General features: G+C 36.4%; 1 protein-coding gene across 1 annotated transcript; it reads left to right on the top strand.

Moving 5' to 3' along the window:
• Positions 1-750: 750 nt before the first annotated feature.
• On the top strand, positions 751-16,905 carry EXO1 (exonuclease 1). Its single transcript, XM_074925485.1, has 13 exons — positions 751-911; positions 2,445-2,564; positions 3,467-3,590; positions 4,326-4,463; positions 4,681-4,893; positions 6,576-6,763; positions 7,687-7,783; positions 8,374-8,590; positions 9,571-9,826; positions 11,027-11,483; positions 12,029-12,130; positions 14,724-14,917; positions 16,761-16,905. The coding sequence occupies exons 1-13, from the start codon at positions 751-753 to the stop codon at positions 16,903-16,905; spliced, it is 2,412 nt and encodes an 803-aa protein (XP_074781586.1).
• The last annotated feature ends 6,942 nt before the right edge of the window (positions 16,906-23,847 follow it).

Below are 23,847 nucleotides of genomic sequence, written 5' to 3' on the forward strand. Positions count from 1 at the left end.
TGAGCGCGCGCTGCTTGAACGCCCCGAGCGGCTGCCGCGCGCCACGGCCCAGCGGAGCCCGGCGGAGCCCGGCGGAGCCCGGCGGAGCGCCCCTTCCTCCCGCAGCGAGGTACTGGCGCCCGGTGCGTCGCGGCGGTCGGTGGCCGTGCCCCCCACAACCCCCCCCATCCCCCCGCTCCCTCCCTCACCCCCTTCCCCGGGCGGCGGCGGCCGCGCCGAGGTGGAGGAGCCGGCGGCGCCATGGGGGAGGTGGCCCCGAGCCGGGGGAGCTGCCTTAGACCCTCTGGCCCCCGGACAGGTAGAGTTGCCGGTGTCGGTAGGCGCGTGCCGCTCGGGGGGAGGCCGCTCGGGACGGCGCGGGGGGCGCCGCTGAGGCCCCGCCGGCCCCTGACCGAAACGGGGGGGAGGGGGCCGTGCCTGGCGCGCCCGGTGGCCCCTCCCGACCCCGCAGTCTCTCGGGGGCCGTGCGTGGGGCCTGCTGCCCCCAACTGCCGGCGGGCCCGCCGGTGGCGGGGAGCCCCGTCCCCGCGGGCTGCACGCGCCCCTAGCATAAATGTTTTGCATCTCCTCGGCCGGCGGGAAAGAGCTTCGGCTGCGCAGGGTGAGCGGTGGCGCTAGGAGGAACTTCTCGTTCCTCTGGTTCAGCCCGGTACCCTGTCTGCAGCCTGACCTGACGTTCCGTGGGCGAAGATCCAGGCTGAGCCTTGCGCTCAGGCTTTTCGTCTTTCCGACTGCAGCTTAAGCAACATCATGGGGATTCAGGGCCTACTCCAGTTTATCAAGGAGGCTGCTGAGCCTACCCACGTGAAGAAATACAAAGGGCAGACGGTAGCTGTGGACGCCTACTGTTGGCTGCACAAAGGCGCTTATGCTTGTGCTGAAAAGCTGGCCCGAGGGGAGCCAACAGATGTGTAAGTCTTCCTTACGTTTCGGTCTTGACCCTCTTCACAAATCAAAGTTTTGTTAGCTTGACACTTCTTAACTTAAAAACTAAGTTAATGCAGTTCCACTTCTTACTGTTGCTTATGAATTCTCAGTCCCACTTGTACCTTTTGGAAATGGAAATGTTAGCTTTCCAACTGTGCAAAATAAATATTGAAGTATATATTGGGGGGAAAAAACTCTTTAAAATGTTTTCTATTAAAACGACAATGGTTAGGTGAGTTAGTGTTTTTCCAACATGTCTCACGTTCAATTATAATCTAATCTCTCTGATGAGATTCTGTAGATGCAATTCATATGTTTCAAATTTGCTGTCATTTTCAGGAACCTTATTTGTACAAAGTGATAGTTTGTAAACACTGCTGTGAAAAAAGTTGTAATGATACTGAGTAATTCTGATAGATGTGTTGCGTTTCGAATAAGGTGTAAGTTTTTTTGCTCAACATACTATAGTAAGAGTACCTGTTTCTACTGTAACAAGGAAGGAAACAAACAGAAATTGTGGTCGCCTTTCAAGTTCAGATTTGGAGTTTAGATCAGATTTGCGTAAATTCTTGCCTGTCTCTGGAAAACTGGGTTGAGCTTTTGCTTTAGATTGAATATAGTTTTAAATGAAGATTCATAAAGCTACACTGATCAGTTTAGATCAAACCACTTATGCATTTTTGATGCAATGTTTGATTGGAGGCAAGAAAGAGTTGGTGGTTTGCAAATGGGTTCAAATCTTTTCACTCCTGCTTCTACAGTTATGAAGAACTATTGAGTTTCATACCACCATGCTACCTGCCTTTGAAGGCAATGGAGATCCCTCAGAGTCTTAAGAGTAGGATACACTTCAATTGAGAAAGAAATCAACTGACAGGAGAAACATTAATCATAGGAAACTTTGGAATGGTTGAATTTAACTACATTAATATTTTATGACAAAATCTTGTTTCCATGCATATATGGTTGCTGATCTTAGGCTGGCACTTTAACTATAGTGTAGAGAGTCCTTTCATACTTTAAAATTAATCTGAATTTAGGTATTATATAGCTACAATCCCATTTGCTCCCGTCTTTCACAAATCATAGTTATTTTTTGGTTTATGTTTTGTATAAATCCAGTTTCTTCAGTCTCATATCCTTATAAGTGCTCCTAAGTCCCACACTCCCTCCCCTCCCAGCCCCCTGTTTTAAAGGTTGCCCTTGCTGTTTTAAACAGTGTCCTCAAAAGAAAAGGAAATTTTTTTTTTCCCATTGAATGTCATTGTTTTGGGAGGTGGAACATTTCTCTTGTTTAAAAAAACAAAAAACAAACAAAACTACAAACCCCCAAACCCAAGCATTCAAGTGTTCTTACTCTTTTCATGATGCTGCAGAAGTATATGGCCCATTAATATCCTTGAACAATAGTCCTAAATTTACAGTTCTCCTTTCCTGCATGCAGAAAATATGCAATAGACTTGTGCTTAACAATACAGTTTATCTTTCTTTTCTTACTTTTGTTATTTTTCATACAGTTATGTAGTTTTCTGTATGAAACTTGTTGATATGCTCCTCTCATTTGGAATTAAACCAATTTTGGTATTTGATGGATGCACCCTACCTTCTAAGAAGGAAGTGGAAAAGGCCCGGCGAGAGTAAGTACTGAACTGTATTGATTTACAAGCAAAGCAGTATGTTTAACACTGCAGTTCATTTTCAAAGTTGAAAAGCCTCAAGCTTCTACTAAGTATTAAGCTCTGATAAACTTTCCTGCAATGTAGTCTCATTTAATTTACATTTTAAAATCATACAAACCTCTTCTTAGAGGTTTTATTCCAAAAATAGAAATGCACCTCATAAATGAAAGCACTTTTTTAGAGGAAGGAAGTTAAACCTCTGAGCATTAGTTCCTGTAATGTATTAAAGTCTTTAGTTTACTCTCCCTTGAGATCTCTGGACAAAGATATTTCTTCCCAATATAATTTCATTTAAAAAAACACCACCTTCCTAACCTGTCTCTGTCAGATAAACTTGTTTCAGGTTTGGATTCAGGTCCCTATGTAATGGGACTTCTCACTGAAACAGTGAGAATTTTTCTTTAGTGGTTTTTATTTATAAATTCTCATGGGACATAAGCTTCCTTCAGCATGGAGGAAACAGTTTTTGGTATTTGAAATGAGGTAAATGATGCCTTCTGTCCTCTAAAGCAGTAAGTATCTAATGTCAGATACTCCCGAATTCCATTAACTGTTTTACTGCAAACTGAGAGTGGGTGCATCTCTTCCTTAAAACTGCTGATTTCAGTTCCTGAGTTGTCACTGTTTTCTGATAAAACATTATAAATTTCAACATGCCAATCTAATTGTCCCTGTCAATACAAAGATTTAGTTATTCATATGTTTTAAAAAATTATGCAGTGAAACAGATTTGGGAAGTGTTACCTGCAAAACAATTTGGTTTTCCCCCTTTCCCACCGTCTCTCTTAGTCTTTTCTGCAACGTGTTCTTTTAAGTGAAATATAATCTGAGATTGATGTATATTTCTGCTTTTCTTTCAGGAAGCGTCAAGCCAGCCTTCTGAAGGGGAAACAGTTGTTGCAGGAAGGGAGACTTTCAGAAGCTAGGGAATGTTTTGGACGCAGTGTAAATGTTACCCATGTTATGGCTCATGAAGTTATTAAAGTAAGTTGTTAATGTTGTTGATAGCAACAGTTTTTTAAAAATCTACACAGTACGTAGCATGTCTTACTCTGCTTTTGTATGGCTACATCACTACCTCTTCTTTGTAGGCAAGAAAGTACTTCCCCCTTCTTAGCCTCTAATAAACTTTGCTTCAAGTTTGTTATGGACAGTTGTATAAATAATGATGATTTATCAGTTGAAATACATCTCTTCTTACTGCTATGAACTGACTTTGATAACACCAACAGTTTTACTTTTGCCTCACAAAAACTAAGAACTTTTTTTTAATTTTCCCCTCAGCTATATTCCTCTGAAAATAGACTGCAGAAAAAAAATGGCTTCTTAAAAACCTTTCTAGTATCTTTGTTATCTTTCCACTGCAGTCTTAAGATCTTTATTAAAATAGTATTACATTTGTTCTAGTGCAGTTTTCCCTTGTCCAGACTATAACTTGCATGAGTTTGAAGCTGTCACCTGTGGTCAGATGCAATGAGTATAGTGATACAGGCCAACACAGGAAAGGTTGTTTTTGTAAACTAGTCTGTGTAGGTCTAAACTGCTTGAAACTTGAGTTTTGAATATGAAATATCAGGCTCTAACTGGGAGGATGAGCGTGTAATTGAAAAGATTGCAGTTTTAGGTTTTTTAACGTATTGGTTCTTACGCTTTCAGATGTCTTAAAGTAATTACAGAAAATTGATGCAAAGTACCCGTGTGCTTCTTGTTTACGTACAGGCTGCGCGAGCCCGGGGAGTTGACTGTATCGTTGCTCCTTATGAAGCTGATGCTCAGCTGGCTTATCTTAATAAGATTGGCATGGTTCAAGCTATAATTACAGAAGACTCTGATCTTTTAGCTTTTGGATGTAAAAAGGTATGGAAGAAGATACTAATAGCCTTTACCTTTGGCTATAAGCTTAAAAACAGAGTTTGAAGTTGCCAAACAGGCTTGATGTATGGCTTTACTCTTTTACAGCAAATGGGGGAGACAGGAGAGATGAGAGTAGCACTCAGCCTGTTGTTTCCTCCAAGTTCAACAATTTATCTTACATGGGTGAAAATGATTGTTTCCACTTCCTCTTAATTTCCAGGTGTTTCTGAAAATTGACAAGTTTGGAAATGGACTAGAGATCGATCAAGCTCGACTAGGAAACTGCAAGCAGCTTGGAAATGTATTTACAGAAGAGAAATTCCGCTACATGTGTATTCTTTCTGGTTGTGACTACCTCTCATCCATTCATGGAATCGGGTTAGCTAAAGCGTGCAAGTTACTAAAATTAGCCAACAATCCAGATATTATAAAGGTAAACTTGGTTTCACTTTGTGTATTGTTTTTTTGGGAGCCTATATCAGTATATATGAAATTTACACTGAAATAAAAATAAGGGGTTCTTGACTTCTTTCGTTTTGAGGAGAATGCTAAAAGAAGTAATTCTACCTGTGCTTTAGAAAGATACTGAGCTAAACTTAGTCAAGTGTTGAAGCTATCTAATGAAATACATCAAAGTAAATGTAAATGAATAATTGTCCTAATCCTTTAAGGGTGTATTCTATTTGAGGAGAGACTTAATTTTTTGTAAGGCTCTGGAATTTTTTTCTCTCCTCATTACCTGCTCTTGTTTTTGCAGATATTAGAACTTTTAATTGAACTCTGTTACTTTTGCATAAATACTTTTATCTGTGTGGGGCAGGGATTGGGAATCTTATCTGATTCCCTATTTGCTTTTAATTACATACAGATGGATACAGACATTTCTTCCGCAGTGTTTTTAATATATAAAATTTGGTACTGGGCAGAATAGAAAAGGTAGGTGGTTTGTTTTCCTATTCAGTGCATGAAATGAAAACAAATCTAGTATTAGGAAATACAGAGGCTAAGAGAGCAGGAATAACTTCTGTGTAGGTAGTACGGAAGAAGAGACATTTTTAAGAGCAAATAAGAAAAACACCCTATGTGGCTGTCTTGAAGGCAGGTAAATCTAATCTAGAAAAGCATTTAAATATGCAGTCTAATTAACTTACTGTATTATCTCTAAGATACTTGTATGCTTTAGTGTTTTTTTCTCTCTCAGACTGGACACTATGATGTTTCTCTCTCAGGCTGTACATAACTATGATTTTTAGTTTTAAAATATTTTGTAGTATTTTGCAGGCATCAGAACAACTAGTTTGGTTGGCTTTTGTGGAAGTAAAAAAGGAACTTTGAACTTTTCCCATACAAATGATGGTTTCCTTTTCCTACTTCAGCAAAGTCAGGATTTATAACTTGAAAACCTTTTTATTTAGTAATTTGTCATGTGATTCATCACTGCTGTTTTCCAACAGTGTTGGAAAGTCATGAGTGATCAAAAGATACAAAGTAGTCCAACAGTGCCTGTTCAAACTTTTACTTCTTAATGAGATGAGTAAATTTGCCTGTGTTTAGGATGCATGGCCAAAACACAGCTGATGTCTTATTTGGAGAGGAGGAGAAACTCTTGCCTCTCACAGTATGATAAACTTGATCTTCAAAAGAACATAATCTGCCTTCTGTGAAACTCAGAAATGTAGAGGACAATGAAGTATTAGGAACTGCTTTTAGAGTGGTGCAGTAACAATATGTAGGAGGGTCTAGCAGATCAATGTGTAGTCTTCTGTGATGAGTAGTGAAGGGTGGGGGAGAAATCTGGTTAGTTTTGCTTTTTTCTAGCCTAAAAGCACCCACATGTTGCTTATGTGTTCGGATAATATGAATGATAAAATTTACTTTGCATTTGTTTTAACAAATATACCTTAAGGAGATACTCCACATTTCTGTTCAGATTTTGTATTTATTTATTGGACAAGAAGTATTTATAAGAGTTGCACTGTGTTATTTATGTGACTGTAAACAACTTGAGAGTGGGAAAACACATACAAAACTATTTTCCTTCCTCTGTTTAACATGAATCTTCTTGTTGTAATGGGACACATATTCTACGTTTAAAGCTTTTTTTTTTTTTGACAGGTTATTAAGAAAATGGGGCAGTACTTGAAGATGAACATAACGGTATCAGAAGAATACATACAGGGTTTTACACGAGCCAATAATACATTCCTTTATCAATTAGTTTTTGATCCTGTCCACAGAAAATTAGTTCCTCTGAATGCATATGGGGATGATATTGATCCAGAAACACTAATTTATGCAGGACGGTATCCTTTGTGATGAAACAGCAGAGTGGGGAAATAAGGGTGAGCGGATGGGGTGTCTTACACTTTTCATTGCATCTGGGGTGTACTCGTAGTTTTCATTACATCTCTGCTGTTAAGTAAAGTCTAGATTTCCTGCAATCTTAGATAGTTGGGGGTTTTTTTCTTCTTTTCTCTTTTGCAGTGATTTTAATTAATAGAAAAAAGTGCAGGGTGTAACTGAGTTGACCTGTCATTGACATAGCATTTTAGGTAGAAGTTACTGATCTTTTTATTCTTCTTAGAAAACAACTTGCTAAAGTACAGATTATATTTAAACTGTTTGAGTTGCTTTACTTTCTTTAATTACTTTCTTAATTTCCTTAATTACTTTTCTTTAATTTCTGCCTGTGTGTTATAACCTCTGCCAGTTCTTTAATTTCTGCCTAAGTGACTTAGTTGCTAAGTCTTGCAATCAGTGTTCAACTCATTTCCCAATCTGAGTGCTTTCTGTTTTACAGGATATTTCTTCCTATAGAACAAGCAGGATTTTGCCACATTTGTGCAGCATAGATTTTCGTGTGGAAGTTTAGGAAAAGGAAGAAAGGGACCGGACTGTTGAAATAGTTACTAGCTTTGTATGTTCTTTAAGCCACCTAATCTCTGGCATTTCCAGAAATTAGGAAGGAGAAAGATGGTAACTTTCCTGTTGATGGTTGAAGATTTTCTTTTGTCTTTTGTGATTTCCCATGCACTGCAGATCTATTCCAACTGCTGCTGCATCAGACTGAGCCATGAGTGGTATTATTAACGCTTTTGGTTAATACTCTAGCAGTTGTTTGGTGCTTTTTAGCACCAAAATAGGAAGCAGTTATTCTAACTTTCATGCTATGGTTCTTGAAATTTAATATCATTTCCAGATATTTTCCTTTACTCTGACGGGACAGGCATTTTGGTGATGGTACTGCTTTTCAAATTGCCATTGGCAACATCGATATCGATACAATGGAACAAATTGATAATTATAACCCTGACACTGCACAGGTAACATCTTTGTTCTGAGGTTTTATATTTAGATTTTGATGTGGGCTTGAATAGTCATGGAAAAATATATGACTTAATTATCTACAGCTGACTTGGCAGTGAAAGCTGTTCTGCTATTACAGAAACTGTATGCTCCCCCACACGTTTTTTCATTCTTTGTACAGGTAAAATCTTACTTTTCATGGCATTTGACTTTAATGTTTGTTTTACTTTCAGACTTTTCTGATAAGTCCTTAATACTATTGGCAGAAGTAACTGATTTAAAAAGAAAATTCTCAAAGAGATTTGGATTTCTTCCAAGTATATAACTGAGGAAAGTATTTTCCCAATTTAGGTTTTCTGAATAGAAATAAAATTTAAACTTTTAATTTTGTCTGAGATGCCCCATATCGGAATGCAGAAGTCATGAAATTGACAAACAAATTTGTATGAAAAGTGTGACAAATGTAGGAACAAAAAAGAAAATGTTTGTGTAGACTGTGTTGCTAGTTGTGCAAATGTCAAAATGTCCTTATATGCTAAATCAGGAAATCATATGTAGAAGACAAATCGATAAACCTATGTCTTGTTTTTTACGTAATTTTTTGTAGCCTATGCAGCAGAGAAGTTGTGGCTGGAATGACAGACCTGCTAATCATGTAAATAGCATTTGGAGCAGAGACTACAAGCTTGGCCCTAATGCAGATACTGTTCCTCAGAAAATGAGTCTACTAGATAAATCAACAACCAAAGGCATGGAGAAGATCATTAGTGTTAAAGGGCTAAAACTTTCAGGCAAAGAGCTCTTGTCAAAAAGGCCAAGGAATGGTATGTTTTTATTAAAATAAGTGTATAAATAACAGCAGAAGGCCGTGGGGAAAGAAAGGATTTTATCTTAGACATGATGGCGTGAGATTTTAGAGCCTAACTCTAACTTTTATTGCCTGTATTATGTTTTCATCAGGCTGAAAGACTAACAAGCCATAATATTAAAGCCTATGTAACAATTAAGGGTGGCAGCAAACTTTCAGCAGCACTTGATTTTAAACTTTCTTTAATTGCTATAAGACTTAGTCATTTTCAGTTTTGTCATGCTTAATACCATCTGTTCTATTTTTAGATGTTTATGGTCTTAATCTCCATTTTATACGGGTCTGTGAAGAAATTAAAATAGCCTATTTTTCCTGGAGTTGATTTGGCCAAACAGAAAATTGAAATAATCTTTTCCATACTCTTTGAACACCGCGATGCCTGCATCCCCCATATACATATTCTTTACATCAACTTTCTCTAGTAAATCTGTGCTATCTTGTCTTCTACACCACCTAAGGTATATGTGCTGAAATAAACTGAGGGTTTTTAATAGAAGGGGCACTTCTTTGTTCCCATGTGCTTTTTCTGTCATATTAAGTATTTTTTCTTCCTCTGCTTCCTCTGCTTTCTGATTATGCTACTAGGGCTCCATGTTTTGCCTTTGTTACTCCTAATATCTTCCTTCTCCCTGGTTTATCAAAATTTGTAGTTAGTCTAGCAGCCCGCCCTTAAGTCAAATTTAGTTTTGCTCTCAAAGTGTTTAAACATAGTATTTGTTTGTTTATTTTGTTTTTTTAATTTTAGCTGTTCTGCATTCACTCCATCTACCTTTCCATAGAAAGTTACTTTGAAGGCTATGTACTAGAAAACAACTGTGTTAAAGACTTCTAAACTGTAATGTCAAGAATGTTCCTACCAGACGTTACTAGTATTTTTAATCCTGTGAGAGTAAATATGTAATGCTCAATTCTCTCGTAACTGGTTATTGTCTTTAGATTTAGAAGAAATCTCTGATGGAGATCTGTTGAACCAGTATTCATTTTCAAAAGCAAAAAAATTCAGGAAGGAGAGTGATCATGATGGTCAAGCACAAAAGAGTATCTCAGCAATACAAAGCCGTGATTCTTCAGGGACTTCTGTCACTCAAGAAAGCTCTAACTCCCTACCCAGAGTTAGAAATAAATTTGCTTCCTTTCTACAAAGGAAAAACAAAGAGAAGGATTCTGTAATTGTTCCAGGAACAAAAAGCAGGTATGCTTACATCACATGTTTTAATAAGTAGCAAAATGCTATTTACTGTCCTGGTTGCTGAAATAATCTGGATACTGAGAATGAGAGAAATGCTGACTAGGATGTTAATGCAACTATATTGCATTAATGCAAACTATATTGTGAGATGGAGAACCCTTTGTGCTAGGCATGCTATCTATGTGTGAGATAGAGATAATAATGTCAATTTTTTACTGCAGAAATGAAGATTGTGAGACCATTCAATACAGCCTAGTCTCCAGGTATCAAAATTAATTAGGAATTGGCCATATTTCTTTTCCAGGTGAAGGTCATATGACATCTAAAAAAAAAAAAAAGTAGCTGCTTTGTGCCAAATATGTAAGCAGTTAGTGAATTTATTGACTCATGTTGACAGGGTTTTTGTTTCAGCAAAGCCAACCCTGGTCATGCTTTATGACAGATACTTGTTCTTATTCCATCCCAATCAGTTGATGCTTCTGATCTCTGCACCAGCACTTAGAGAAGAGGGACTTTGGCTTTGTTACCTTTTTTTAATTGGCTGTGTGTTAGGGATTTTTTTGGTCACATTTGGCCACAGCTACTTGAATTGGTTTTACAAAGCATTATCATAATTATGTGTCTTATTGTATAATTTTTATCTTAAAATTATTTGAAAATTTTTGAGCAGTGTAATTTTACAGAACAGCCTTAATGCTGATGTTCTTTAGCTTTAATGCACACCAACCTGAGCTGAAAGTTTTGTTATGTTGCATCAAAAATTAGTTGTCAGTGATGGTGGGTTCTTCTCTAAAACAATGCTCAGTTTCTTAAAAAGCTCTGACTCGTACTTCTAGGAGCTGCCATTACATCGTGGAAAAGAGGTGCTGAAGTGTTTAGCTTTATGATAATTAATGAGTATATTCTTAAATTTCATAGGATTCCTAGATGTTTCTCTCTTTCAGATGAAGAATCTTAGTAGTATTTCAGTCAATGACTGACGTGTTTGCAGATGTGTTTTTCCCCTTCTTTTACTGTTATCTGTTAAATGACTCCCTGAGGGACTAAAACTGCCTATTGTCAAAACAACTTGTGTCTGCAAGTGCACTTCAAAAATAAAATTGATGGATATAGACAACTATTGGATTTTGAAGACTACATACTCATTACCAGTAACCTTCTTCTCCCTTGACTTTACCTTTCTTTTTTTTAATTTTTTTTTAGGTTTTTCTGCAATGATGCAATTATGTTTGATGATAGAGCAAAGGAGGATGACAGTGATGTAACTCGAGATGCTGAGCAGGATTGCCAGAAACAGGAAGCAAAACATGTAGCAGGGGATGTTTCTCAGTTTTCAGAAACTGAAAAATCAACAAGGACTATCTTAACACCTCCTGGAGAAAAGCAGAAAAACTGCTTCCAGTGGTTTAGCAGCCTTGTAAATAATTCAGGAAATCCTGGTCCATCTCATACTGTGTTTTCACAGCAGTTTCACCAACAGAGAAGCAACTGTGTGGTATCCCAGGAAAATGAGATTAATGGGGTACAAACAGTGAGTGGGGCAGTGTGTGGTGAATTGGAGGAAGAATCCTCCCTCTTAACACAACTGGAACGGTCATCACAGGCTCAAAGGTTTAGCGAGCCATTGGAAAGCAGTCCGGAGTCTTCAGAAGTGCTGCAAGTGTCTAACAACGGTTCAGATGCAGAAGTAAGAAAACTAGACATTGTTTCAGCATTTACTTTCACTTTAAACTATAAAAGAAATTGTCTTCAAAATGATACCCTGCAGACTCTGTAACTTGCGCTAACAAAACTTGGAAGTGCTTAATGTACTTGTGTAGAATGGATTGATTTACTAGCTTAAATCCAGTCTGTTCTCTGGCTTTAGTTTGTCTTCAGTCTTTCCACTGCTGTTGCTACAGTGGGTCATAAAAAAACCTGGTAGACTAGATTTTGTTCTCTGGCTTTTTTTTAGTCCCCGAAGAAGTCCTTTTAGAAAGCATATGTGTGTCACCATAGCGTTGCTTGCTGAAAATAAGCCCAAGTTTTTATATAAGTTCTTTGATTTGCTGAAAACATTCTACCTTATAAAGTATATTTGTGTAGATATAAAAATATACATTGAGTGTGTAAAAAGAAAAAAAATAAACAAAACAAACACACATACCCCCAATCCCTAAAAAACCCAACCTGTCTTAAAACTAAATGAATTTTCTTTTGATGAAGGAATCTGACTCCAATTCAAAACTGGCTGATGATCAGTGTACTCGGTCTCCAGTATTTTCTGCTCTACAAACTGACAAAAAGAATACAATCATAAAGACCAAGGTAAGAATTCTTTTAACTTTACTGTGAGCTTTACTAGACTCTGAAAATAATTTTTTATTATCTACTAGTTCATTCTAGAACTCTTAATGAAATAATCTTAAGCAATGCGCACGTTGGCCAGAGAAAACTGTGTTCTGTTTCATCTCTATCAGAGCTGAGATGGACTATAACCAGGCTATGTATGATTGTTATCACAGTTGCAACTTGTTTGGAGATTATAAACACTTTAGTATAAAATAAGAAACCAAGACAAGGCAAAAACACTTCTTAATTTTCATCAGGCATGCTAAATACACAGGTTTTATGATGCAAATTGCAGTCATCTTCATAATTCAGATTATGAATCTGGTTATAATTCAGGTCACAAGATACAACCTAATTTCATTGCTTGTCTTGATGAATCTCCTAGTTTAGCAGTCTCCTTCCTTTTTGATTAGAAAAAGCATGATTAAATTTAAAAATCTGGGAAGGTTTTAGTCACCCTTTCTTGTTTAATTGTTTTGTTAAAAGCCTTGTTAGATTCTAACAAATCAGCATAGAAGGGGAGTCAGTTTTACCTCAGAGCCCACACTTCAGTTATTTTTTTCTATTGGTTGGGCACCTGTAATTTGACTTCTATGTGGTTTCTTAGATGGCTAAGTATAAATTTAGAAAAGTCACAAAGACAAGGGACTTAAGAGCTTTACCCATTTGTCTTAGCTTACAAAACTTGTAAGACTTCTTTTAGCTGTTAAAGTCTCAGGCATTGTCATTAGAATTGGGCAATAATTCCTCAGGCATTGTCATTAGAATTGGGCAAAAGATTCCTAAGTCAGAGGAAGATGTTTTCATCCTTTCATGTACACCCCTACTAATAAAAATCACAAGCTTCCCTCTGCCAGAGAAGACTAGTGTGTGTATTTTGTATAGTAGTGACATCTTGTGGTTATTGTTAGTAACCTCTGTGTTAAGATGAAATTTACATTCTGGAACACCTGATTACAAAAAATGATGCTTTTTCATTAGATTAACATCATCTCAACAAGATTGAGCAATGAAATTAAATCATCCTGGGATTCAGAATTTTATTACTTTGGTTTTAAGAATCTAATAAGTTTTGCTCACCTTAAAGGTATATTTTGAGAATGAATATACTAAATACGAGGGAATACTTAGTATGGAAGTACTAGGTAATATAAGCATCAAATATAAACACATTTTCAGGATGCTTGGAGCTCTTCAGACAATAGGAATCTGTGAAAGATCTGTGAGGACAGTAGTGTTAGTTTAGAGCAAGCAGCTAGTAGGAGGATTTCCCCGCTTATTTCCTTGGCCATGCATTCCCTCTGCTTTCTTTATGTGCTGGTAATAATACTTACAATGAGTTGAACCAGAAAACTGACCTCACTGTAAACTAACTTGACAACAACAACCAAAAGGTCAATCATATTGGAACTCTGGTCCACCCAGACTCTTGGGCTCGTGTAAATCATAACACCAATGAGACCATTGGAACAAGTAGCCAGAATTGAAGAGGGGGCAGGTGTAGATAAGGAAAACCACTTTTGTCTCAGTTTCCCTTAGGCTTGTTTACTGCAAGTATAAAACAAGGGAAATCTTTGCTGGTACAGTAAAAGATACCAAAGGGAATAATTAGTTCCAGATTTAGGGAAGAAAGTCGATCACTTAAATTATTCTGACTTTGGTAAGCTGAATGACATAGCTGATCTGTAGAGAAATTTAATAATTGGGGGAGGCAATCTGGGGAAGCTGACAACTCTTATCATGGTTCCTGTCCAACATGTGCAGTGCCTAGCTAGTCAATTCTGATATCAAAAGTAATAGAAGCTTTCCTCTTAACAAATGCCTATAAGGTAGTGAGCTCTCTAGGACTTTTAGTTTCTTCTGTGAGGGTATTCTGACTGTGGTTTCTACTGCTGATTATTTTCCACAATTGCTATGAGCTCAGCAAAGAGGCTAATATTGACAAAAGAGATCAATCTACTCTAGTTTTTAGTTTCTTAGAGAGTGTTCAACATGCAGCTTTGCCTACTTGTTAGTTAAGTTATAACTCTGTAATTCAGTACCACAACGAAATGTAGGATTATGGGTGACTTCACGTGTGTTGCAAAACGTCTGAGGTGATAAACAGCAAAATATTTCAATAAAAAAACTATTAAAAGTGTGTAAAGGACTTCCTACAACTGTTGACAGTCACCATCTCTTCTGTGGGTATGGTATTTTGCTAATTATGTTTTAGTCCTCATAATGACAGACAAGCTAAAATAGCAGGCTAGAAGTGAATGTGATCACTTAGAAGCTGGTAATTGTGAGTAGCTCATATTCTGCAACAAACTGGCAGAATGGCTCAAACTGGTTTGAGTAAAACTAGTTTGCCAGTCCTTACAGCTGCATTGTGTCTAACGTGTTTGAGATGCCATTTTTCAGATGATAGAAGCTATCTAAATATACCTTGTTGTGGCAATTCAGGTTGCATTATCTCAATACAATATCAAAGCACTTTATTTTTGATTATAAGTTTTTTTTATCGTAATAGCTGTTGCTTACAGGTTGTCATTTTAACCATTTGTGCTGTAATATTAAAATCTCACAGGTTCCTGGTTTACATAAGTCCAGTTGTATAGGGTCACGCATTGTAACAAAGCTCAAGCCATTGATACCAGCTAAAGCAAGTGGATTAAGCAAGAAACTGTCACCTGTGCAGAAGAGAAATCACTGTGATGCTGAAAATAAGCTGGGACTGCAAGCCACCATTAGTGAACTCCGGAAAAACTTCCAGTTTAAAAGGTGAGTTTCTTTCACCCTTTACTTAACATCCTGTATACATATTTTTCCAAAGAAACAATTTTCAAAGCAAACTCTACACGTATCCTCTACACACATTAAGAAAGACAGTAACTTGATAGATATTTTCTACATAGAATTTTTAATTTCCTAAGTTTGATAAAACCATGGAGTATGATTGCTGGTAAATATGCTCTTCTAAAAACTTTTTTCTTTCTAACCAGGAAAAATTCTGAGCTAAAAATCATTTATTTGAAGTAGTATATTTAGTTTAACATAGTTTATATGAAAATTATTACCACTGTTTGACATCAAATACCAAAAGGCATTTCTTAGTCCAAATGCAAAAGCTGCATAAAAGTTGCCAAACTTAACTGAATACAAGGTTATTTTATTTAACTTTATGTATCTCTCACATTTTGAGATGGCTGATTGTCAGAACTGTTCTGCTTTCAAGATGATGCTGAACTGATGGAATATTTCTGTTAGCTGAAGTCTCTGGTTACAAGACACATTTTTGCACATTATAAAATGCTATTGTGTTCCCTTGTGCAGATGTCTTGGCTAACTTGAAGTTTCTGCAAATAGCTTCAAGGTTTGAAGGACAATGACTTTTTAAAAACCAAACCAAACCAAACCCCAGAAAGTGTAGGTATTTCCATGGGCTCGGGTAAAAACCCCTGGTCTTAAAGCTTTCCCAGCTCCAAATAGCAGTCTTAACTTTGAATAAATAAGCCTTATTTAAATAAAATTATTCTTGTAAACATGAAACCAAATATGAGTAGGACAAAAGTCTTCTCTTTGCACAGAGTAGTAAATGTGAGACTGATGAGTACTTGGTAGGTCAGTTGAATATATTTTGGGGTTTTATGGTAGGCTATTACAAACATGCAGGTGATTTCTGTTTAAAAAAATATTACTTGCTGTATTAACATTTTTAGAAATCTTACTACTTATTGTCCTTTTGATGTGTGTTAAGAATGACAGTTTCAAAGAGGAAGTGAAAGTGTTTGTGTATGTATTGCTTGACCTCTAATTGGGAATGTCTGACCAGGGTTGGTCATGGGGAGAAAATTAATATATTTTTAATTTATCAAAGTACAGGCAGATAGAACAGAGTGAGCCTAGATGGCGCTCCGTTACTTTTCGCTGCTGACGTTGCGAGATTTAGTTCCCAACATCCACATTTTATCCATCCAGTTTTGGTTGTTCATAACTTCTGGGTATATACTGGGGGTATATATTTTTGTATATATTACTTCTATGTAAATAAAGTACTTGTTTATATTAGCTTTTAGGCGATTGTTTTATTAATTTATTTCACAAAAAGGTTTTTCTCACTGCCAGGACTTAACTGAGTATTCTGTTTATTGTTTTTTCAGATTATAACTTGTCTCTAAATTAGCCTTATGTTAAGAATTATATCGTTTGATGGCAAATAAATCATGTGGAACACTAATCCGTTCTGTCCTAATGTCAAGACTGACATCATATTTATGAAACTACAGTTATTAGGAAGACTTAAATATTAATGAAGCATGTGCAACCCAGAGTAGCATGGGGTACATACATTCTCAGATATAAAGCTAATAGTTATTGTTCTGTCACAGGATAACTGGAACTGTTGAAATCACTTTCAGTGAAGTTGTTCAGATGTAGTAAAATTGAAATCAAAACTTTCCATTACAAATTTTTTATTTTGGGCTTATTTATAGATGGGTGGGTAGTTAGGTGAGGGGTCTTGTTTTGGTTTAGCTCCTATGTTCTTACAATCCTGTGGTTAGAAACATACATTATCATAACATTCTTGGGGTTTTTTCTGTCTTTTTTTTTTTTTTTTGTGCAGAGAGTATGAAAAACTTCCTTCTTGTAAAAAGTCGGATCCGTTGTCTCCAATCAAAGACAATATACAGCTCACTCCAGAAACAGAAGAAGAAATCTTTAATCATCTGGAAAAACGTAGTCATGTTCAGAGAGCCATATTCCAATGAACTGCAGGCTGTGCGCAACAGGATGTGTTTTTAATCATTGTTAAAATTTATCTTCTGCATATTACATCAGTGTAGAAAAGATGCTTTGAAAACCAACAATATATTTTAGTCTGAATAGTGATTTGTCATCTTTTTTTTTTTTTTTTTATAAAAGCATGAATTGAAAGGTACAATTCTTTACTGCCTGGAATAAAATCCTTCAGATGCCTATGTTCCCTCATTCAAAGTCCCATGCTGAACTTTTGTCCAAAACTTTTTCAGCCACCTAAGACACATATGCAGTTAAAGTTTCTGCCTTGCACAGCAGCAGCAAAACAAATTTGTGTTTTAATTTTTAGGTTGATCATTTTTTTTGTCTCTTCCTTCTTTCCTCTTGAGCCTAATTTGCCTCCAAGACAGGAGTAAAACTGCTGTTCAATGGTCATAGTAGCCTTCACTATATTTCCAGCACTCTGATAACTATTTCTTTTCCCTATAAGGTAAGATCTGCTCTCTCAGCAGTTACCTTTGTTTGATACAGTCATGTTATTGGTGGGAATAACTTGGGGACTGCAGAAAGGAGTATCACAAATATTTGGTCCTCAAATTCTCACATTAATAGAATGATCTCTGAAGAATTATGGTGCGTTCCTCTGTTTCACCTGCTCTTTCCAAGTTTGTAGTTTTATCCAAGAACACACACACAAATTATCAGTCACAACTAAGGGTTAAAAAGAGCATTGTCCTCACAACAAACCACTCTTCAGTCTTCAACAGCTGATGAACTAAAGGGAAAGACCAGGAGACTAGGGTCCTTGCTTTGGATGACTGAATTATCATGAAATAATATGATGGGATTTCAGATATCTGTCTTTAAAATCAGGATCTGTGTCGATGTAAAGATATGTCTAAATTTTTTTTCCTTGTTTTAGGAAAGGATAGTATCTATTTCTGCAGCAGATTGAAGGTACTAAAGGATATCTTAACCCCTGAACTGTATCCTTTCCACTCCTGACATGAATACTTTCCCTCCATCTTTGATCTTTTTGCAAAAATTTAAAGTTTGAAATTGACCTATGAGAGGCAGGGTTATTTTAATTGCGACATACTTTTTTCTCTTTAAGAGAATTTGAATCTGTGAAACTAAGGTGGCTGGCTGCATTAAATTGCAAAGAACATGCTTACAAGAGTAAGTTATGTGTATGTGGGAGTGGTCCTCTTATTTGTGTTGGAAGGTGTGGGATATAAGGAATTGAAGCACTGATGCTCTAGGACAGGCTTCCTCTCGTATGTGTACCACTAGAAAATCTGTACTGAAAAGCAGAGTTTTTAACACTGATCTTCAGTAAGAATTTTTATCACTGTGACAAATAAAGGCTAGGGATAAATATTTCTGTTTGTCTATTGTAGAACTATTGCTTAGAATGAATTTTTGTGTGTTGCTGCAAATATGTTAATAATGACAAAATGAGGTTTTGAAGGAGAAACATAAAAATAATTTTTCTCCATTGCTTATTTGTCAGTGTGGGAGTTGCAAGGTTACTTTGTACAGTCCATCCTTGCCTTTTGCCTGCCCCTTCAGTCAAAAGAGCCACTTATTCCTGCTTTAATGGGTCATTAGAAGAGACAAACAACTTGTGGCTGTATTTTCAAGGACAGATAATTTTAAGGGAGTGTAGGACATCTTGCATACAAGCTACATGTATGAAAGCAGTATTACCTCTTTTAATTCTGTTGCCTGCAAATACTGCATTACCTGTTCTTGTAGAGCATTTATGGTGAATACCATGACTTGTTTTACTCTAGCTTCTTTGAAAAGAGAATCAGAGGAAATAAAGAAAATGTTATACATCCATATTGATACTATTTTGTCAGAAATGGGTGCCCTGCTTTTCCTGTATACCCTGTATGGGCAGGAGAGTAAAAATATGCCTTAAAAGGCATAGGGCATGTAATAACTTACTGGAGTGCTAGTTCAATGGTAGGTATTAGAGGAATTATTCATGCGAAAGTGCTTCTTGATTATATTACATTGTATAGTCTTAAACTAGTTTTAAAAATACTTCTGTATAATTTATGACTCGTGTCTTGGAGGTCTTGGGTTCTGAATTCACGTTACAGGGAATTCTTTTCAGAAAGCAGCTGAGAGTAGAGGCCTCTATTATATTACATGTAAGTATATAATACATGTAAGCATATAATAGCGTGTAAGTTTTATAGGTAAGTGTGGAGTTCTTGGGCTGGTGTTTGTTTTATGATATAATAATATATATGCAAATGAATTTGTGCAAGACTCTATTCCTGAGCTAAAATTGACTCCACGTAAGGTAATATTCTATAGTAAAAATAATTCAGTATCAAAATAGGAGAAATTGTTACAGGTATGGGGGGAGGGAAAGATAAATATGCTGCAATTAAAAGAAAAAAAAAAAAAGAAGAAAAGAAAAAAATTTTGAGAAAGACAGGTCAGTTTTAAAAAACAGGCATTTGAAAGCTGGAGGATATGAGGGTGGTTGGAAAACAAGAAATGAGTAGGAGGAAATGAAAGCAGATGCCAACTTGGAGGCATATGTCTTTGTTTGCTTCTTAATCTAATACTCTTTTTAGAAATCAGAAGAGGGGGAGAATATTTGCAGCAGGAGTTAACTGCCAGAGAAATGTGCATATATATCTGTGCATATCTCTATAGACATTTAAAATTTGTCTCCTTCCAGCTCAGGTAGAAAAGTAACTTTTCAGTGTTCAGAGGTTTAAAATGATTCTTTTTGGCTAATGTGGTAATATTTCCTTTGAGTGAAAGATAAGCTTGAGAAAGGGTTACCTCTCCTGGTGTGTTTGCGCAAAGTATTAAGTATAGGGGGGATTCCTCTGGTACTACTGCAGGAGAGGTACTAGGTAGGTATTTTCTTAATATTACAAATCCTATATAACAGTCTTCTCAATTCAAGAATATTCTACTAGAGACTGAGGTGTTCCATGATTAAGGCATGTATTTAAAACGGTTTACATCCTCTCTGCGTCTGCAGAATACATATACTAGGAATGGAGTGAACTTTGTCAGATTTTACAAGAACATAAATTGAGATATAATTAATGACTTCTGTAAGGAACAGATTGGAACACCTCTACTGTGCCCTGCATATCTTATGTAATACAATAAAATACACTATTCCATCTGTTTAAAATCTGATGCTTTATGTATGTGCTGCATCTAAATTACTTCTGTTATGATTTTTTTATCATCTGTGATCATGTCTTAAAACTAAATTTTCACCTTCACTTTAGACTGAAGAATAAAGTAGTGTGGTGAATGACATGAGTTACTGCCCCATTTGGAGTAGGACCTTCTTCCTTGTTTCGTTGCTGAGTTCAGCTTATGCATCCCAAAATGCACCATCTGAGAGTAATCTCCAGTTCTTTTCTGTGGAAAGTGGACTACACATTTTCTTCCTTCATATCGGAGACAGTAAGAAACATAAGGTTTGTAGGCTAGAAATGCTTGTCAGGGAGACTTGCCTTGTGTGAAAGATTAGTTTCTGTTCCAATAGCTCTCATTCTCCCCAGAGTCCAGTGCTCCAGGCAAAATGTTAGTTTTAACAGATGTAAAATTGTGGATTTGGAACATGGCATATACCTCTGTGAGGTCCTGTTTTGGGAAGGATTCTTTAATGGCTTCAAAGTAACTGTGTTCAGTGTTACAAATGGACATATGACCTGGAGCAAGGCACTCTAAAGGTTTGAGATACATAGAGGGTATACCAGTTGGACGGACAAGACTGAGTTTGGGAAGATTAGAAGTTTTGTTCTTTGCATTACTTTGAAAACAGTAGGAGTTAATATCAACTCCTCTACAGCCTGTGTCAAACAGGAATTTAGGATTTTGTTTAGTTTGTTTCAAGTCCAGTATCTCGAGGAGCACCAGAGTTTGTTTTATAGAAAGCATGCAGTTTAAGTACTTTCAGTGAAGGGGAAATTGTTGCAACACTTGTAATAGCACAAGTTCTCAAATGATGGATTTCTTTTTAGTTTTTTAAGTCTAGCTTGACTTTCATCCACTGGCTTGTGTTATTTTTGTCTGCTATATTAAAGGAAGTCAGTTCAACAGTATTTATCTATTGGTTTGTTTTTCTAAAATGATGTAACTAAGGGAGTGACTAAATGTATTTCTTCTAAGCTCATACTAATTGGATTTAATTATACTATTGATTTCTTTGAAATTATTATTATCTTTCCTCATTAACGATTTCTATTGGTAGTCAGTAGAATTCAATATTAAACTGAGAGAGCTTCCGGAAATACAGTAGATTTTACCATGTTGAAGGCAAATGAATTTTATTTTTGGTAGTTCTTTACAGCTGGAAGTGGATCAGAAGCTCTTGTCTGGCCGCCTCATTCACTGCCAGAAGATGTCAGTACCTCCGTAGTAGTGAGGGAAAGAAATATGGCTCAGATCTTAAAATATTGAGGGGAGGGGGAGGTGTTTTGTTTGTTTTAATTGTTTTATTTAAAATAAACTACTTATCTTAGTAGTAACAAAAAAACATGGGCAGCTTGCCCCTTGCTCCCACCATAAATGTATTTATGCCAATTCACAGCTGTTTGAGAATGAGATTAATGAATCAATTTTACACAGACTAGTAAACTTTTTGGCTGTCAACAGCAGAAAAATTTCCTACTTTCTTATTTTTAAACTAAAATTTTGAACAACAAAAAAAATGTTGCTACAGTCTTACTAATTAGCACTCTAAAACAGTTTTTAGATACTGTCAAGTGAGAGGAAATCGAAGAGTTGTATTTCACATGAAGATGCATGTGATGTGTTATTTTATTTAACAGAGTTCTTAAAGTTAAAGCTAATAAGACTGCTTCCTAGAAACTTAAAAATCCAGATGACATATTTTTAATTTCTGCACTGCTTGCACTTAACTGTTACAGCATTATGGTAGTATTTTTTAAAGAAACAGTTTCCCTTCCTGCTCCCCATATTTGAACAGACTTCTTGTTTAATCTTATTTTTAGAGGAGAAGGTATGTAAAAGCTTTTTCTCTTATACTCTAAAGTGAAAGAATTGCAAGTTATAAACAGAAAATAGATTACATCTTAACAATATCTCATAGTTAACTAAGTTATGAATAGCATTGACTAGAGCACTTTTCAAATGTTTACTGCTTCTCTTCAAGCTGGATAAATACACTGGTATACAGAACTGTTTCAATTTAAGTTGCTCGTGTGTCTGTAGAAGTCCACTGGAATTCCTGCTTTGCTGCTGTCACCTAAGTCACCTTGGACAAACTTCTTAATTTCCCATGCCTCACTTTTCAGGTTGTATAATAAGAATAAAAAATGTTTGAGTCCTAGTCTCTAAGGATAAGTCTGCAGAGAATTGAAGTGTTTATGTCTAGAAAGAGAGACAAAGGATTTGAGGCATATTCCAAATCCTAGCCTGATTCTTTAGTTACTTGTCTGTAACCTTATAAAATGGAGCCTAAATTTTTTTTATCGAAAAGTCACCCAGTTTTGAGCTGTGGTGAAGTGTTATTCTGGTAGGTGAATTATCCTTGTTTATACTACAAGTAATTGAGTTGAAGGGATGCAAAAAAGGAAATGAAATTGTCCTCGTCCACACAATTTTTCTGATGTATCTAGCTCAAAGAGAGGCTGCAAGAATTAAGATAAATACATATGAAATTTACTAAAAATACAATCATGCAACTGGGAGAGTACCTGTTCAAGGCTAATGCAAAGAAAAATTAAGAATGATAAATTTAGTATCATGATTATATGCTGCTGTGAGGTATACTAAGAGAATTAATACATCTAAACTCATATAGGATATGGGGGAGGACACAAGGCACTCACTGTAGTCACTTAATGGAGAAGCCCATGTTTGAGGAGGTCCTGCTATGGTTCACCACAAATCTCAGGAAGGAATGATTCACTTCTCTCACTATTTTTTCCTTCTCATCAACTCATGAGTTGAGACCCCACTCATAGGAAACTAAATATTCTTTTATTTAAAAGAAAAAAGACTGATATATGGAGTTTTTTGATAAAATTTTATTTTGACAGTAGTTAAGGACTTGCTTAAATGCTTATTTAAACTAACAGCATCATTTCTTACATAACCAGTATTATCTTGGAACAAAGCCAAATGGTAGACAGGGAAGATTCTGCTCTGTTGTACTTGGATTGACACTTCATTCTTCTGTTCACTTCTGCATGCGAGTTCTCAGACATGGAATTTGGAATGCTGCTACTCAGAAGGCCAAGAACTGGCATCTTAGGGAGGTTCAGCATCTTCTAGGATTGCTTCTCTACAATTCATTCAACTGGAGATTGTGCATACATTTTTTTGTGTAATAATAATTTAATTAGTGATTGTGATTCTTTATGGTCAAGGAAAAAAAAAAGATATATTACAATTGTATTTATAACCATCAGACAAAGAAGGAACTCTTAAGCAACTTGATCTAGTGAAAAATGTCCCTGCCCATGGCAGGGGGGGTGGAACTAGATGATATTTAGGGTCCTTTTCCAACCCAAAACATTCTATGACTGATTTTTTTCAACCTGAATAAATACACTTCCTGTGTGTAGAGTTGTAGTGCCTTGATTTGGGAAGATTCTGGGAATCAAGAATGCAGTACCAACTTAATTTCGTTAACTGGCATTGTCACACCTGGAACTGCTGAAACAGTTGTTGCTATACTGGGGCTAGTAATACTGGCTAAAAAACATATTAAATTCTAGTGTAGAAGGTAATATTACTGAAAATCCAGACCATAGCTGTTTCATTCATTATTCTCTTGTTTAGAATTTATGACCAAACTGGGAAAAATGCCTGTCACAGAAACGATTCTTGTGACATAAATAGAAATATTTTTAAGTAGAATAGTTGGTAAATATGCTTTCAGCAGATAATTGTTCAAGGCATTCAGTGAATGCACATGAATGTGAATGTTT

This window comes from Athene noctua, chromosome 1 (genome assembly GCF_965140245.1).
Source record: "Athene noctua chromosome 1, bAthNoc1.hap1.1, whole genome shotgun sequence".
In the NCBI taxonomy this organism is placed as follows: domain Eukaryota; kingdom Metazoa; phylum Chordata; class Aves; order Strigiformes; family Strigidae; genus Athene; species Athene noctua.

Bases quoted from the DNA above. Each gene is read 5' to 3' on its own strand.
- EXO1 (XM_074925485.1), top strand. From the start codon at position 751: ATGGGGATTCAGGGCCTACTCCAGTTTATCAAGGAGGCTGCTGAGCCT. The intron at 6,764-7,686 runs GTATCCTTTGTG...CTGACGGGACAG, and splicing joins ACACTAATTTATGCAGGACG to GCATTTTGGTGATGGTACTG. The intron at 14,918-16,760 runs GTGAGTTTCTTT...TTTTTTGTGCAG, and splicing joins AAAAACTTCCAGTTTAAAAG to AGAGTATGAAAAACTTCCTT.